Here is a 19889-nt window from a genome sequence, read left to right as displayed (position 1 = left end):
CATGAAACCGTTGACAAACAGATAAAAACCCGATGGCCCACAACGTACAAATTTTTTAACTTTGACCGCTTAGCAGTTCTTTTCTTCCGGGTGAAAATGGGTTAAAATGTTTTCTACATACCTAAATACCCTATATACTAAATTTCAAGTTTGTAGATAAAAAAATTGCTGATTGTACTGGTTAAGGATTATCCTCACACGCACACACATTCTCACTTTTATAGCTATACTAGATAATGTACCCAGTGTTGCCCAGTATTTAATGTAATATTAAATTCCTTTAAAAAAATGAAAAAAAAAAAAAATGGTATATAGTCATGTGAATATTATGGGTTTTTTTTAAAAAAAACAGTTCACTTCTTGTAAGTAAAAAAAAATACTCCAGCTGAGATCGAAACCTAAAGACAGTGTCTTGGGTACTATAACCATTAGGCCAGCTTGACACGTTCTTTACAAAATGTTCTCAAACTAATTTATTCTTAATAAACGATTCGCATGTGCACAATCTTGAAACAGATGAAAATCGATAAAAAATCTGATGACTCCCACATACCAATTTTTCAATTTTCACCGCTTAGCGACCTTTTTTTTCTCCGGATGAAAATGGGTTAAAAAGTTTTCCACGTCACCGAATATCTTATATACCAAATTTCAAGTCTGTAGATCAAAAATTTGTTGAGCATATAGGTTGAGAAGTGTCCTCACACACACACATTCTCACTTTTATAGATATATAGATAGATATACACATACCTAACTTAATATATAAATAAAGAAAAATCGTCCGTCTACATTTTTTTGTTTTTTTTTTATTGATAAATTTATTTTTGGTTGCAAAAGTACCGATTCGATTATATTAATGTTTGTGTTTTCTTTTTATGCATCAGGCTTTCATCTCGCCCGACATCACGTTCGCTATGAAACCTTATTTCCGGGGCCCGTTCTGTGTGCAAGACGTCAGGGAAGGAATTCTTACAAGTTACATAAAACACATCTGCTACATCTGTACGGTAAGTCCATGTTTGAGTTTTTGTCTTTAACATTTTTAGGAATGGATGTGGCATTGGCGTAATGGATACTCTCAAAGACTATGGAATATTTTGTTCTATTTCTTGTGTCATCCTTATGATTGTCTTTGTTTTCATTTTACTTCATATGGAGTTCTCAAAATTCATGGGGGCCCCAATTCCTATGGCTAACAATTCCTGTGGCTAACAATTCCTATGGCTTTCAATTCCTATGGCTAACAATTTCTATGGCTAACAATTCCTGTGGCTAACAATTCCTATGGCTATCAATTCCTATGGCTAACAATTTCTATGGCTAACAATTCCTATGGCTAACAATTCCTGTGGCTTTCAATTCCTATGGCTAACAATTTCTATGGCTAACAATTCCTGTGGCAAACAATTCCTGTGACTAACAATTCCTATGACTAACAATTTCTATGGCTAACAATTCCTGTGGCTAACAATTCCTATGACTAACAATTTCTATGGCTAACAATTTCTATGGCTAACAATTCCTATGGCTAACAATTCCTGTGACTAACAATTCCTATGACTAACAATTTCTATGGCTAACAATTTCTATGGCTAACAATTCCTATGGCTAACAATTCCTGTGGCTAACAATTTCTATGGCTAACAATTCCTGTGACTTTCAATTCCTATGGCTAACAATTTCTATGGCTAACAATTTCTATGGCTAACAATTCCTGTGGCTAATAATTCCTATGACTAACAATTCCTGTGGCTTTCAATTCCTGTGGCTTTCAATTCCTATGGCTAACAATTTCTATGGCTAACAATTTCTATGGCTAACAATTTCTATGGCTAACAATTCCTGTGGCTAATAATTGATCTTTATACGAAATGCATAGATATTCAAATATTCCATTAAAGTTCTTGCTTTTCCTCTCAAACACCACTTTATATCTCACCAAATAACTATTTAAATATGTTATATTTATGATTAGCCTGGGTGCCCGGTGTGGCCCGGGTGCTTGGAGGTGTGTGTTGAGCAAAAAAAAAAAGTAGTAGTAGGCAGCCCGACTTGAATCCGTACTGCGAAGGAGAAAAAGAATGTGAAAAAAAAAAATGTGACGCGTTTGCTGTTGCGCCCATTGCCAAAGGCTTAAATTAAGGCTAGACAATCGAAAAGAGGGGATGACTTTCAAAAATATTGGTGAAAAAAGCGACCCCTCCCTATAGAAAAGTGCCCAGTTGAGGGTGAAGGACTTAATGTTTTTAGCCAATTTAACAATATTTGTCGTCTGAAGGGATGAGCTTCAAAACGATACCGATCTCGTGAAAATCCGTTGCCTCTGTCGAAAGTTTTTTGGCAAACATACATACATACATACATACATACATTTAAACAGACAGATGAGATTTCTATTATAGATAAGTATAGAGTTGTGAGCAGCTCCCTTCAGACAAACTTTGCACACTATTATCCATTACGCCACAGGTCTTTCTGAGAATAGTATCCGAAATGAGAACAGTGATTCAAATAAATAGAACATTTAAATGAACAAATGATGCATAATCTATTATATAAAAGGAAAAATGTGTGTGTGTGTTTGTGTGTCTGCCAAAAACTTTCAACAGGCTCGAGGGATCCTCACAAGATCGTTTTAAAGCTTGATCCTTTAGACGACAGATATTGAAATATTGGCCAAAAACATTAATTCCTCCGCCCTCAACTGAGCAGTTTTATACAAGGAGGGGTTGCTTTTTTTTTGTCGACATTTTCACAAGTCATCGTCTTCGTTGGATTGACTAGCCTTGATTTCAATGTTCGCGACTTCCGGTTTTGCCATGGATTCATCGGCTAAGACGTTACATTTTTTTTTACACCTTTTTTTTCCTCCTTTGCATTACGGGTTCGAACCTGCCTGTCTACTACCATTTTTTTTAACACCTCTCTCCACCCAAACTGCCTACTGTTGTTTTGATCCCCTTCCCCCGTTACTATTACTTTTTTTTCGGGGCTCCTTACTACACCATCTCAATACACCCAGACAACACCGGGTAACTCTATTATTACAATTTTAATGAAAATATAATGTTTTTTATATATGTTTCGCCATTTCCAATTAGACCTGTGTTCCATTTTACTTCATCGAAGTTCTCAAGAAATCAAGGAACCCCCACTTCCTGGGGCTAACAATTAATCTCTATATGAAATACATAGATATAAAGAGATATAAAGTTCTACTTTATATCTCCCCTGTTGCAATATTTTTGACTTATAATGACGTATGATCCCGCACTGTCGGGAGATTCTATTTATAAACGATGCTGCTAAGAACTGACGAATCAAATTAATTCACGTTCTGCTACCAATGAATCAGAAACCAGAATTGCTCCATAAATGTTAAACCTTTTTTGTAGCAACTTCGCATATGTTTTCTCCGTGTCAACACGTGAAGAATCTTTTGCTCTGTGGCTTCCAACTCAAGAACTGTCTACTGAGAACCCATCACCTCCAGGACTTGTGCAGAACAACTAACCATCAAAAACTGTTCTGTCTACTGAGAACCCGTCACCTCCAGGAATTGTGCAGAACAACTAACCATCAAAAACTGTTCTGTCTACTGAGAACCCGTCACCTCCAGGACTTGTGCAGAACAACTAACCATCAAAAACTGTTCTGTCTACTGAGAACCCGTCACCTCCAGGACTTGTGCAGAACAACTAACCATCAGAAACTGTTCTGTCTACTGAGAACCCGTCACCTCCAGGACTTGTGCAGAACAACTAACCATCAGAAACTGTTCTGTCTACTGAGAACCCGTCACCTCCAGGACTTGTGCAGAACAACTAACCATCAAAAACTGTTCTGTCGCTAACTATTTAAATATGTTATATATAAATCTTTCTTGTGCTCTCTTGATCTTACTAGATTCCAGGACAAGATTTCTTCTTGTCTGATGGAGTATCCAGCTTCGTGCTGTCACTTGAGGTTACATCATTTGGGGAAGGTGCACTATTCCTTGTAAAAGCCACTATGGGTTAGCCATACCAAGATCTTATTTCGACCACGAATACTATGTGATCTTGAATATTTAGTCAGGGTGTTATGTCCTGTGGGGGAGAGGCAGGGTGATGATGAGATGTATATATTCTCACGTATATATATATATATTCTTGCATATATATATATTTGTGTATATATATTCTTGTATATGTAGTGCCTATATAATTTGGACATGGTGGTCTCTGTTCTGTGTGCACATGTGTATACACAGTCATGGGTGTGGGTGTGCATCACATATAAGGAGATCTCAAAACACATACGTTTTTCTCGTTCTTGGTTAGTGCCACCTCATGATGATTCATGCCTGCTCTTCAAAAAACACGACTTGGTTTTATTGTTCGAAGAAGTCTTTATTATCGTTGACAGAGCAGCCTTGCATCATTGAATCGATTCAGTTCCTTTTTCTTCTTTATCCATTTTCTCATTTGAATCAAGATTCTCTCGTTAACTCTAGACTGTCGAACTGAAGACTGACGAACACAAACTTTAGACTGACTAGAAAACGTATGTGCATCCCTATTTATTTTTAGGGGTATGTGTGGGACGGTAAACCCTGTTACCTGGCTTGCACTCAAAAGATACTGACCTGCTTCAAAATACAAAATAGATTTCGTGGCTTAGTAGGGGATGCCCTTTTCTCTTCCCTGCAAAACTTCTTTCTTAAAAGTGCACACCTGTGGAACTCTCTTCCGTTTGCCTGTTTCCCACCTGACTACAACTTGGATGTCTTCAAGTCCGACATAAATAAATTCCTGATGAACCACCCCCCTTAAGTAAGACCCTTTATCAAATCTCCAATACTAACAATTATTACGATACTATCCCATTGATTACTGTACACGCAATAACCCTTATCCTCGAGTGGCTTCCAGGCCTTGATAAGTGGTGACTACAATGTAAAAAAAAAAAAAAAAAGGCACGTATCTTTTTCTCATTCTTGGTCAGTGCCACCTCACAACGATTCATGTCTGCTATCCAAAAAACATGACATGGTTTTATTGTTTGGAGAAGTCCTTATTAGGATTCCATCGTTGACACAGCAGCCTCGCACCACTGAATCGATTCAGATCTTTTTTTCTTCTTTTTTCGTTTTCTCATCTTGAATCATGATTTTCTCGTTAACTCTAGACTGTCGAACTGTCAAATTGACGAACTCGAACTAAACTGTCTCAAACGCATGTGCGTTCCCTATTTATTTTAATGTTTGTGTGTGAGGCAGCAATCCTAGTTAATTGGGTTGCATTCAAAATACCCTCACTTACATTTACACATGTTTAATTTGTTTCTTGAGTAAAATGGTTAGAGTGTTTAGTAATGGACTGGGAACATTATAAGATGATGAGCAAGAGTAAGTGGAGCAATCCAGGGAAAGGATTGGTGCCTTCTTCCACATTTCGGTGCAGTAGCCAATGAAATTGGAGCCTTCAGTTCACCTTTAACTATGGTCGATCCGTTTTGGTCTACATTGTGAATCTGTTAGCTTCATGGTCAAAGCACATCTTTTCTTTTTTTAATTATTACTTTTTTACTTGTTATTTTATTCTTTTTATTGTATCTTTTTTTTTATTGTTACTTTTTTAATTATTACTTGTTCTTTTTTTCTTTTTTACTGTTACTTTTTATGGTTACTTTTTTTATCCTTTCTTTATTATTGTTAATTTTTCTTTTTTATTGTATCTTTTTTATTGTTACTTTTTTAATTGTTACTTTTTTAATTGTTACTTTTTCGTTTTATTGTATCTTTTTTCTTTTTCATTGTTACTTTTTATGGTTACTTTTTTCTTTTTTATTGTATCTTTTTTATTGTTACTTTTTTAATTGCTACTTTTTTAATTGTTACTTTTTCGTTTTTATTGTTACTTTTTTAATTGCTACTTTTTCCTTTTTATTGTATCTTTTTTCTTTTTTATTGTTACTTTTTATGGTTACTTTTTTTCTTTTTTTTTGTATCTTTTTTATTGTTACTTTTTTCTTTTCTATTGTATCTTTTTTTTTTTTTTTCTCAGGAATTCTGCGAAGGAGCTGCTGAACGTGGATCGATCCCTCCGTCACTGCTTCTGATCCTGTCTCGACTCTGCCAGGATTTCAACACTTCAATTATTTCCCATTTGGTAAGTCGGTTAACTTAATTTTCATGACTTTATATTTTTGGATCTAATACTCTCATCTTTGTTGTTATTTTCTCAAAATTCTGGCTGATGTAACCTCTCAGGTGTGTCATTTCAAATTTGACAAGCTCCATTGTTCTTGTTCTGCCATCCATAATTGGATAAAAGATGCACCTCTTATCAGAATGATTTTTTGGGAACGCATGACCTGGATAGTTAACATCTCTTCGCTCTATATTATGTCATCTTTGCACTTGAAGTTTAGTAATAATTAAATGCAATTTGAAGAGAAATCTCACTGCAAAACTTCCCACTTAGAATGCCTCTATAAATATAGCTTCTAATTCACAGTAACCCCTTAAATCTCTGTCAGGTTAGTGCCTTATTTTGGGTGAATTAAAGTAAAAAAATAAGAAAAGTATGAATAGAGCTCAGTAATAATGCCTCTCCAAAAAGTTATGTTTTCTTTAAAGCATACGTTTTCAAGGAAGGCTTATAGGAAATGATATGCCCTCATAAATACCAACATTTTAGAGTTTTCTTTCTCCGAGACTAATTATCTTACCAAGGCTTAATAGTCTAAATGAGAGGTAGGCAAACTTTTCAGTGCAAGGGCCACATTAAAAAAATTTTTAATTTTACTGGGCCACATAATATATTTTCCAATATAATTGATATCTAAAATAGAGAAAATAAAAGGATTTCAAAGAAAAAATGCAATTAATTTTCACATTACTGAATATAAAATCCTTTTGGGCATTCAATATTCTGTACTTGGAGGACCGCATGAATTCTTTTGGTAGGCCGCATGTGGTCCGCTGGCCATAGTTTGCCTACCCCTGGTCTAAATCGACCATTTCTCAACTTTTCCTTCACCATTGATCTCCTCAACTTTATGTACTTCTCTTTTTACATACAAAAACTTTATAGCCATCATAAAGTGACAGAAAACAAAAAAATTCAGAAAAGTGATATAAATTGTTTTTTATGTTGATAACCTTGTTTATTAAAAAATACAATTTCTTCCTTAATTATATGTTGCTGAAAAGCAAAAGGTTTGCCTGACTTGTTTAAATCTGAACAAACTGTTTCTGTGTTCAATATCACCAACAGATGTGCATCTGTTTTGTTTTTTTAATTTTTTTTTAAACCATGATCGTTTGACATTTTTAGTCATTGCATTTTAACACAAATACAAATCAAACCTTTTACCTGTTTATTCATTCATAGAAATTTGTCTATGAAACACAAGATAAGAACAGTAGACCGAAGAATCCAAATAATTTTTTATTTTTGTTGCAACAACTTTTCGTATTTTCCTGATTTTCACAAATGATCTCCCAAATCACATCCTAAGATCATTTGTACACATTTATGCTGACGACACTACCATCTATGGCAACACTTCAAAGGCCATAAATGACCAAGTTCTCTCTGATTCTCTCTCCTCTGATCTTGATCACATGGTGCAATGGGGAAAGAGGTGGCTGGTTAATTTTAATGCATCTAAAACCAAGCTTCTATCTTTCCATCATCAATGCTCTGATCCCCATCTGGCATCAATCGAAATGAATGGCTCTCGTCGTTTTGGGAAGGCTCCATGTTTTGACAAGCTTCTAAGTCTGACCTTTACTCCTGATCTGAGATGGAACACGTACATCAAATCTGTTGCCAAGGCTGCTGGAAAAACGTTGGGGTCATTCTACCGCTCCAGTAGATATCTTACAGCTGATGCAATTCTCTACCTGTATGAGCCAAGTATGTCCAAGGATGGAGTACTGTTGCCTCCTCTGGGCAGGAGCTGCTAGAAGCAGCTTATCCTGCCTTGATAGAGTACAAAATAGACTTCATAGCCTAGTGGGGAATGCCCTTTTCTCTTCCCTACAACCTCTTTCCTATAGAAAAAACGTTACGAGCCTGTCTCTGCTTTATCGTTATTTTCATGACAAGTGCTCGTCTGTGCTCCAATCTATGGTCCCCCTTTGTCCTGACTTTCACAAAAAACACTCATCTACTTGAAACCACTATCAATAATTTCCCACACTCTTTATCCGTGCCTAAACCTAAACGTAGATTCCATGAACAAAGCTTCTTTCTTAGAACTGCACGCCTGTGGAACTCTGTTCCATTTTTATGCTTTCCAACTGACTACAATATGGTTGTATTCAAGTCCAACATGAACAAATTCTTGATGAGCTGCCCCCTTAAGTAATCCAATTTACCAAATTTCCACTACTAACGATTACTACATGTTTCCTTTGACCACTGTACACTCATTAACCCTTATCCTCAAGTGGCTCCGGGCCCTGATAAGTGGTTACTCATTTGAAAAAAAAAAAACAATGGTAAAGGAATGAAGATGATAGTCTACTGAGGCTTGATAGCTGAAAGGAGATGGATAGTTTCAAAAGGTTATTTAGTGACATGGCAGTTACTTTTTAACTGTATCATTACAGTTCAAACCTCTCTTGGACCCTCACACCGTCTGATACTGTCACAAAGGAATAAACAAACGAAAATAAAAAAAAATCCGACTCTGCATTTTTTTTTTTTAAGTGCAAATGAAATGTGTTTATTCGTGGTTCTTCCAAAACAATGCATTTCATTATTTTTCCAAAGTCTCATCGCACACACACGTGTGTTTTTCTTAAGTCTCTGTTGCCGCCACCCCATGCTGGTGCCAGCCAGCACTTTCTTGCCCTTGACTTTCACACATCCATCTTGCCTTGTGTGCCCTTTGCTTCTTTCTCAACTAAATGGAGTATTTTTCTCTCCTTTTCCTGTGACACAAGCTTGTGCACACCTGCTAATTTGCATACATACTTTAAGAGCTGCTGCTGCTGCTGCTGCTAATATTTTTACTATCTCTATCTATCCTTCAGCTGCTGCTGCTATTTTCACACGTGCTCTGTTACAATTTGTGGAAATGATGCATTTGTTCTGACTGAGTTCACTGTGCATACTATGTACTGACTCGAATTTAGTTGTTTGTATTGTTATTTTATCTCTTCTTTAGGTTGTGTTGACTGAGGAACAGCTTTTAATGGAAGACACGACCGGGGTAACATCGATCTCTGAATTGTGCCATGATGCAAAGACTGCAGCACAAAAATTGCTGAACCATTACGTTCGAGTACAAGGACTCACTATTTCTCAGGTTGGTTTATTTCATATATAAAATTTTTAAACAATTCAAATACCACAAATATATTTAGAACACATTCATGTCATTTTATTTGATATATGTGATGCCTTACACATGTTTTGTTGAATAGTATACCAAACAACTCATCAGAGACCCATATAAATCCATATATTACCACATATTAACAACTCATCAGAGACCCATATAAATTCATATATTACCACATATTAACAACTCATCAGAGACCCATATAAATCCATATATTACCACATATTAACAACTCATGAGAGACCCATATAAATCCATATATTACCACATATTAACAACTCATGAGAGACCCATATAAATCCATATATTACCACATATTAACAACTCATCAGAGACCCATATAAATCCATATATTACCACATTAACAACTCATCAGAGACCCATATAAATCCATATATTACCACATATTAACAACTCATCAGAGACCCATATAAATCCATATATTACCACATATTAACAACTCATCAGAGACCCATATAAATCTATATATTACCACATATTAACAACTCATCAGAGACCCATATAAATCCATATATTACCACATATTAACAACTCATCAGAGACCCATATAAATCCATATATTACCACATATTAACAACTCATCAGAGACCCATATAAATCCATATATTACCACATATTAACAACTCATGAGAGACCCATATAAATCCATATATTACCACATATTAACAACTCATCAGAGACCCATATAAATCCATATATTACCACATATTAACAACTCATCAGAGACCCATATAAATCCATATATTACCACATATTAACAACTCATGAGAGACCCATATAAATCCATATATTACCACATATTAACAACTCATCAGAGACCCATATAAATCCATATATTACCACATATTAACAACTCATCAGAGACCCATATAAATCTATATATTACCACATATTAACAACTCATCAGAGACCCATATAAATCCATATATTACCACATATTAACAACTCATCAGAGACCCATATAAATCTATATATTACCACATATTAACAACTCATCAGAGACCCATATAAATCCATATATTACCACATATTAACAACTCATCAGAGACCCATATAAATCCATATATTACCACATATTAACAACTCATCAGAGACCCATATAAATTCATATATTACCACATATTAACAACTCATCAGAGACCCATATAAATCCATATATTACCACATATTAACAACTCATCAGAGACCCATATAAATCCATATATTACCACATATTAACAACTCATCAGAGACCCATATAAATCCATATATTACCACATATTAACAACTCATCAGAGACCCATATAAATCCATATATAACCACATATTAACAACTCATCAGAGACCCATATAAATTCATATATTACCACATATTAACAACTCATCAGAGACCCATATAAATTCATATATTACCACATATTAACAACTCATCAGAGACCCATATAAATTCATATATTACCACATATTAACAACTCATCAGAGACCCATATAAATCCATATATTACCACATATTAACAACTCATCAGAGACCCATATAAATCCATATATTACCACACATTAACAACTCATCAGAGACCCATATAAATCCATATATTACCACATATTAACAACTCATCAGAGACCCATATAAATTCATATATTACCACATATTAACAACTCATCAGAGACCCATATAAATCCATATATTACCACATATTAACAACTCATCAGAGACCCATATAAATCCATATATTACCACATATGAACAACTCGTTAGCGACCAATATAAATCCATATATTACCACATATGAACAACTCGTTAGACACCCATATATATATATATATATATATATATATATAAATGTTTGGGGGTACAGAATTTATATACAGTTTTGAAAATAATAAGCGGAAGTTTCTCTAGAGCTCTTTCGGCTATCATCTCATCAGGAGAAAATCGATAGCGTGCAAAATAATATTATGTCGAAAATAAATAGTTCTTATTGAATGTGCCAAAAGTACGGGGACACTAAAATAGATTTATTAACGTTTAAAAAATGATTAATATATTGGCACAACGAGGGGGAAAAAAAAAAAAAAAAAACGGAAGAAAAGATTCAAAGTTCCCCAAAGAGAAACAATGCGTTGGATGTTTCTTTTTGTCGGCACAAAGAAGGTTGATACACCGCAATAGAGACAGACTCCAAAATCTTTCAATGGTTTCTGAAGTCTGCTCTATGTAGCACCTTGAACCATTCTACTTTATATCTATCGGCACAGCACAGGTTGTCAACCAAATGCTGGCCAATAGCAGAGTCCAAGGCTATATATATATATATATATATATATATATATATATGCAATAAAATAACTACAGAAAGAAAGTAATTTCAATCAATAAATTAGAGAAAAATAGTAAAAAACTAAATTAAGTAAACATATGTGATTGGATGCAAGGATAAATGAATAATCGATTGAAACTGAAAAATCGAAATACAAAAATAGGTAGACATATAGAATCGATTGAAACAAACAGAAAACGGAAAAACTCTGTGAGAAGGAATGTAGGTAAATCTTTTATCACATAGTTTTTTTTCCTTAAAAGGGAAATGGATTCCATGTTGTTCATCATAAAAAAAAGTGTTTTTCCCAACGTCTTATGAGCAGCCTTTCTTGTGAATATTTTCAAACGATATAAGGTTTGAAATTGTCCGAATGGTTGCGAAACAATTGTAACAAACAATGAAAATACACTATTTGTTGCAATCAATCCAATCTGTGTTGTCTTGATTTTATTTAAACAATATATATATATATATATATATATATGTTCCGAAATGATTTTTGCGTGTCGTTCTTATTTGTTACTCATTTACTTCTTCTACTTCTTAAACTTTCCTGTTGCTATTCTCTTTTACGTTTCTTATTACGATTCCTTTTACTCGTTTCTTTTAAGGGTACTTTTAAAGTCTGTGTGTTCTTACATATGTGTGTATGCTCTTCTTCTTCTTACCTTGAAAGGTCTCAACGTGTATGTGCAAATAATGTCATGCATGCATACATACCTGCTTGCCTTGTCCAGCGAATGATATGGCCTCCATCTCATGGTTAGTGGTACTTACTGCTGCAGATGCATCGATAACACGAGATGGATTTGAAGCTTCAATTCTTTTATTAAGGCAAGCCTATCATGTTGAAACCTGGTTGTCGCGGAGGGACCCTAATCTCCCTGTCTGCATTCTCTGCAACCTAAAACCAACTCTTACATGTGTCCATCAACCGGAAGCCTACGACCACAATTCCCGTCACCCCTAATTTCCGGTGCATTCTATCTATGTTGATATCTGTCAACCCTAACCTTCTGTGACCCCACTAAACTCACTGATGGGAATCGAAAATATACTTACATAACTTACTATTTCTCCAAACTACCTAGATAGCATTTTAGCTGGGATTCCCAATACTACATATATATATATATATATATATATATATATATATATATATATATATACTTTTTATTTGTTTTATATAAGCATTAATATGTTGCTACACATTCATGAATATCTTTCAGTTAACTAGTTATAAATAATTCTCTAGTTATTTATAATTAGTTGACTGAAACATATTCATGAATGTGTAGCAACATATGAATGCTTATGTAAAACAAATAAAAAGTATATCTTCTCCTACTTCAGTATTTAACATTCATGTATTAACCGTGTTAAAACTTCATTGATTGTTTTACCTCTGGAAAATATTAACCTGGAATTATATATATATATATGTGTGTGTGTGTTTTGACAAACATTGAGCTTTTAAAAAAAAAGGATTTGTACACACAAAAAGGTGAGATATAATTCAAATGCATATTTTATCAAAACGTGTCAATTTCTATTTTTCAGAGGAGTATATGTAGGAAAAGATTCGATATTGACATATTAATAATTTCTGTGTAACGAAACAGATCTGTAAAAAATTTTACTGAAGTTTTGATATGCCAAAAGAACTGTTTGGTACGAAAAATAAATATTTGGAACTTGGAATATAGCTGTACTGGTATTCTTTTATATCTGCTCTGTTATAAATTGTTTTGCTTAGATAAGCATGAAAACATAATGTTGGAAAAAGAAATTCCGTAGCAGCCTCAGCATCGCATATTTAATGAAGTAGCCATCTTGGTTTTAAGTTTAAAGCTAGTTAATTTTTGATTTTAAGTGTAAAACTAGTTAATTTTTGGTTTTAAGTGTAAAACTAGTTAATTTTGGAGTTAAAAATGATCTAAAATGTTTTCAGTCAACAAAGAAATTATTTATATGATAATATTACTTTACTTAACCAACATTTATTGTCTGTAATATGGTTTTAAATTAATTTTCCTCAATCATTTTATCATCCTGAAGAAGTCCCCCAAAAATGGGCATGAAATGTTGATATTTTTATCTTTCCTCTATATATATATATATATATATATATATATATATATATAAAGTGTAAATGAAACCCATAAATTAAAATTTAGACATAAAATTTATTTTTTAACAGAATACCTCAACACATAGTGAGTTGATCAATGTTTGTTTCTTTAAGGCTTCTTTCTTGTATATTTAAATCCAGCAAAATATATGCTAAAACATATGTCGCTTGCTGAGATTGAGTTACGCTTGAAGGAAAAAAAAAAGTACATTTTAATTATTTATTAATTAATCCACCCATGGAATTTCAATTAAAGCGACACTGAAAAACGAATCTATGCAATGGTCTTATGAAAAACGTTTGCTTGCAGATGCTACGCAAGAGTGTTGAGACGAGAGATTGGCTTAATACAATTGAGCCGCGCAACGTCCGTGCTGTGATGAAGCGGGTCGTAGAAGACATTACAGCCATCGACGTGCAGGTTGGGCAGTTGTATGAAGAAGGTGTACGCAAAGAGAGGAGCAGTGATTCAAGCAGACGGACACACAGTTACAGCCTGTCACAGCAGCAGAGACGGACGCAGTGGAACTTTACGCCCAGGTAAGACATCACCCGGTTTTCATACTTGAAACGATATTCATTCGCATGGTTTTAACTTGATTAGCGTTATTTAATATCTATTTAGTTATGGTCCCGGGAAATGCCCTGCTAGTCATAAAAATGTCAGAGAATAAAACGGTACCAAAAGAGCAAAAAATGATAAGAAAAACGAGTCATGAATAAGTTTGAAAAACTGGGGAATAGGAAGAAGGAGAAACGGCACAAAACAAAGAGAAAAAAGGAAAAAAAGAAAGATCTCCAGCCGCCACTGTCTAAAAGTAACCATTTTTTAAAACCGAAAGCAATTTAAATTGGCTACGATGGATGGGAACTCTCTAGAATATCTTAAACGCCTATAAACGTTTCCTTGCTCTTACTATTATTTTTCTTTTTTTGGCAAACAGCACACAGAACACAAAGTCCTTTTCAAGGTAAGATGTTTTCTTTGTGGGGAAAGGTATGAACATTAACCTATGGCTGAGAAAAGCAGCTTGTGTATAATTTCTGTTTTGTTCTTACTCTTGTTCTATTTCTTCTCCTCCTTCATTGGGTTCTTCTGATCATGCTGATGATGATAGTGGTGATGATGAATATGATGATGATGATGATGATGATGATGATGATGATGATGATGATGATGATGACGGTAGTGGTCATGATGATGATGTTTGTTGCAGAGATAATGATGTTGTTGATGGTTATGATGATGATGGTGGTGGTCATGGTGATGTTGGTTATGATGATGATGATGTTGGTAGTCGTAACGATGATGCTGCTGTTGTCGTTGATAATTATGATGATGATGGTGGTTATAATGATGATGCTGTTGTTGATGATGTTGATTATGATGGTGATGGTGGTTGATGATGATTTTTATGCTGAACATCTTTTATTATGATTTTTGTTGGCATTTGTTTCTCCGATATCTTTCTAGTTAGAATTCTTTCTCGAAGGACATCGAGTTCTTACAGGATGGATTACATAAGGTTGCTAGCATCCATAATTTAATGTTATGATGATGATCATCATCATCATTCCTGATGATTTAAAAGAATTCTTTCTAGAAAAGATATGAAGGTTGCCAACATCCCGAAGTGAAAATGTTTCTGTGGAACAAGCGGGATTTGAACTTGGCGCACCAGATTTTAAAATTGTAGGAGTTAGAGTAAAATTTTGTTAAATTTCAAGATTTGGTTGTTGAGAATTAGGCGTGATGAATTTTGTTGGAATTTGTTTCCCTGATATCTTTCTAGTTAGAATTCTTTCTAGAAGGATATTGAGTACTCATGAGATGAATCATATGAAGGTTGCCAACATCCCTAAGTGAAAGTGGAAAACGGGCTAGATGTGAACTTGGCTGTTGTTGTTTTTGAACATCTCATTCATTCATTTCGAATGAATCAGATGACTTTTTGCTGGTATTCATTTCTCAGATATCTTTCCAGTTAGAATTCTTTCTAGAAGGATATCAAGTACTTACAGGATGGACCATATGAAGGTTGCCAGTATTAACCACACTATTGTAGATTCTCCAAAAATCATGAGAGCCAACCTTTGATTGAGATGAAATAGAGGCACAGAATTAAAATTTCAGGAATTAGAAACTGAATTGAAATCCATCATTTACACCCATGATTGGTGATTTGTCCGTTTGTTTGTCATTAGTCATGTTGATTCCCCCATATCTTTAGGATATCAAGTACTTACGTCAGATTGACAAGAAAGTTCTTGCGGCCTTTAACTTTTAAATTCAAATCTCGGCTCAAAAAAAATTTATTAATTGAAATAAGCACCATCAGAATCAATACACATTTTCCAACGCAAAACGAATGTATTTATGCCAGTCACATAAAAATCTTGTGTTCTGCTGACGATGAAGTCGCTGAAGGCGGTTTTAATATTGCTTAGATTTATGAAGCATTTCTCACGCAGAAAGTGTTTGAGATGCTTGAAAAAGTGGTAGTCGACAGGTGAGAGGTCTGGAGTACAACGGACGAGGCAGAGTTTCATAGCTTAATTCGTTTAACATTTGCAGGGTCGGTTTAGCAACATGTGGTCGGACATTGTCGTGGAGAGGAATTGGGCCTTTTCTGTTGATTAATGCTGAATGTTGTTGTCGAAGTTTCCGATGCATTCCATCCATTTGTTGGCAGTACTTTTTTGCCGTAATGGTTTCGTCTGCGTTCAAAAGACTGTAATGGATGAAACCAGTTGCAGACCACTAAACAGTCAGTATGACCTTCTTTTCGTGCACCTCTGGCTTTGGGAAGTGTCGTGGAGCTTCGTCAGTGTCTAACCGCTGAGCTGAGTGTTGCTGGTTGTTGTAAAGAACCCACTCTTCATCGCAAATCACAACCCAGTCAAGAAACAGGTTGTTCTTGTTGCATAAAAGAAGGGAAGATGACATTTCATAATGGCATTTCTTTTGGTTGTTGTTCAATTCGTAAAGCACCCAATTATCAAGTTTTTTTGTCTTTCCAAGTGGTTTGAAATCGTCATACGATTCTAATTCAGAAGCAAGTTCTCAAACAGTTGTGCGTGAATTGACTTTGACTAAGGCTCTTAATTAATTGTTGTCAACTGTCAACATCTGGTGGCTGACTACTATGTTAATTATCTTCAAGACTCTTGTCACCGCCACAAAATTTCTTAAACCATCATTGTGCTGGGCGTTCAGCCAAATGCTTTAGTGATATCGCAAGCTGTTTCAGCAGCTTTTCACCCTAGCTTGAATTGAAATAAGAAAATTGTGTGAATTTGCTTTTTTCCATCTCATATTCAACATTCTGAAAAAAAGACATAATTGTTTTAAAACGATTATAGTTTAAACGATTAGATAGAACAAAAAACGGTCTTTAAACTGATATATAAAGTAAAGATATTATTAACGAAAACTTATTCGAAAATACATAATTTGAAATCAAAATTTAAAATTCCGCAAGAACTTTCTTCTCAACCTAATAGAATGGACAATGAAACAAACTGGATTTGAACTAGGCTGTTGTTGCTTTTAAACATTTGATTTATTCATTTTGAATGAATCAGATGACTTTATTGGCATCCATTTCTCCGATGTCTTTCTAGTTGGAATTTTTCTTATAAATACATTAGTTACTTACTGTAAGGTTGCTAACGTGCTTAAGTGAAAGTCATTTGATGAAACAATCTCGATTTGAACTTCACACACCCATCTTGTCAGTTCGTGCCATTAATAGGGCTATGACAACAGCATATTCTTTTCATTGTTTTGACTCTCAGGTATATATCTATTGATATCTTGTATGTTTTTATGTAGAGTAATGGTGTTCTCGGTTGATTGATTGTGTTTGTGTCGAATATATACTCGAGTGTACAAACAATGACAAGAATATGCTGTTGTCCTAGCCCTAGTCATTAACCACTTCCTAATTTTAATGTTGAGATTTTTTTGTGAAATCGTCAATTGATCGTCCTTTCCACAGGAAGGTGTTTAACTACAGGAAACTGATTGGAATATGCTTTGCAACTTCCTTGAGGTTCCATCTTTGGTATGTCTTCAAATTATGCTGCTAAGGTGGTTAGTGATTGGTTTCTTGTTGGAGTTGACACCTTCATTCCTCTATGCAAATTTCAAACAAAACCTCATTCTTCTCTTTTTTTATACTAGTGAGTGGGGGAGCGGCTTTGCCTGAGTGTAAAATACACTTAAATATGATTTAATTTCTCCAGATTTCATATATATTATTATAGAGCCGTGATTTCAAAAGTAAAAAAAAAAAAAAAAAAGAAGTATTTGGATGCCATCAGTAAGAATTGAAACTGAAACTTTCAAAGCTTGTGGCGTTACCACTGTACTAACGTGACACGTATACAAACTGATTAAAAATTAAAAATGAACTAAGATGAATGTACAAACTGTTCAACGATTTTTTTTTCAATTTTTACCCATTTTTGACCCCTTAAAAACTATTTTAATCGGTTAAAGACCCATAAAAAAATGGCCTCTAAAAATTTCAATCTTTAGAGGCCCCTAGCGCAGCTCTGCAACTTTTAGTTTTGAAGGAGATAGAATTTGAAAATATGAAGACAGACAGACATATAGCTGTTTATATATTAGATTTGTGCTTCTGCCATTGCCCATCTTAACCATTACCAGTATTTTTTTTTTTTTTACTCACATTCATTCTTAACAAGACATATAGCCACTTGGATGTAAGGGGTTACTATTTGGTACCATGCTTAGGAAAGATTAACAAGATGTTGGTTTACATTACATTTAAACTTCTGCATATCAGTACAGTCAGAGAAGCAGGTAGCAGGAAGGGAATTCCATAGTCTAGCTGTTTGAGGGAAACTATTTGAGTAGAAAGCTTTCCGGCATTTAGGAACCTCAACAGTGGAGGGGTGAGATTTTGTTGCTAAGCAGGTTTGTCGGGATATGTATGCCGAGGGGGCACAAGTGCAACGAGTTCATCAGAGCACATTTCACTAAAATACTTGTAAAACAGGCACAGAGATGCAACAAGTGGGACCTATTAGATTGAAAACTCTTTTTTGGACCTTATCTAAGAGGGAGAGGCTAGTGGTAGATGGGCCAGCCCAGATGTGGCATTAAGACTCCATGTATGGGGGAGTGGTGGCTTTGTAGGGGTACAGGATATCATAAATCTGAGGCAGAGTCTGGCTATTCTCAAAGGATTTGTGACTCTATCTAATCTCAAAAACTTACCATACCCATCCCCCCAACAGCCTTTTTGAGGAATCTACAATAGTTTTATTAATGGTGGCAAGTCTGCTATTCCTTCTCTTTTTTTAATGGTTGTCTGATTATTTCATGCCATATCTGAATACAAATCTACAAATATCTCTATAATCAGTTCGTTATAAATTTCATATTTTATGAGTACAGACAGGGGCAGATAAACTATATGCTAGAATTCTCCTAAATATACGCTCAGTCTAAAAAATATCTTATGAAAAAAAAAATGCAAACAGGACTGCTCTGGCATTTTTTTTTTTTTTAAACAGGTCAAAGTACTTTTCCTGTAAGGCACTGGCTTTTCAAATCCCACTTTTCGACCCTTGTGTCACATCAACCACCAAGGGAAAAAATAACTTCTAGACAATCCTACAGAAGAGCTAGCAATGCCTGCAAGAAAGCAACCTCTGCAGCTAAATCTAGCTATTCTTGAAAAAGTTGGCCCTCGTGATTTTTGGTGAATCTACAAAATAGTTCTGTTAATGGTGACAAGTCCGCTATTCCTTCTCTCATTCTTTTTTAATGGTCTTTAGGTTATTTCATTTTCTAATGATAATGTTGACCTCTTTGCTTGTCTTTTTGCTAACAATTCTTCTCTTACAGACTCTGGTGCTGTTCATTCGGATTTTCCTTTGAAAACTGATTAATCTCTTATTTCTGTAATTATCAATCCAAAGATGGTTGGTAGGGTTCTCTCTGATCTTGACCATTCCAAAGCTTCTAGTCCTGATAAATTATGGCACAATCACGTTGACACACCGGTTCTCGTTAGGTCACCGAAGTTAAGCAATGTTAAACCTGGCCAGTACCAGAT

The 19889-nt window shown here is 34.7% G+C and overlaps 1 protein-coding gene across 2 annotated transcripts in view; it reads left to right on the top strand.

Moving 5' to 3' along the window:
• Window positions 1-19889, top strand: part of LOC145267088 (vacuolar protein sorting-associated protein 51 homolog) — a 131595-nt gene that overhangs the window by 93869 nt on the left and 17837 nt on the right. Inside the window, exons 13-17 of one of the 2 annotated variants that reach the window (XM_080123081.1) lie at window positions 888-1010; window positions 6051-6155; window positions 9169-9309; window positions 14108-14337; window positions 14742-14768. In XM_080123081.1, coding sequence (XP_079979207.1) covers window positions 888-1010; window positions 6051-6155; window positions 9169-9309; window positions 14108-14337; window positions 14742-14768 — 626 coding nt within the window. The remainder of the gene's footprint in view (window positions 1-887; window positions 1011-6050; window positions 6156-9168; window positions 9310-14107; window positions 14338-14741; window positions 14769-19889) is intronic. The other variant, XM_080123082.1, reaches the window with a different exon arrangement.

This window comes from Euprymna scolopes, chromosome 42 (assembly GCF_053919585.1).
Source record: "Euprymna scolopes isolate OS-2025 chromosome 42, ASM5391958v1, whole genome shotgun sequence".
NCBI lineage: Eukaryota > Metazoa > Mollusca > Cephalopoda > Sepiida > Sepiolidae > Euprymna > Euprymna scolopes.
Note: the sequence above shows the minus strand (reverse complement) of the source record. Positions and strands in the feature narration are given on the sequence as shown.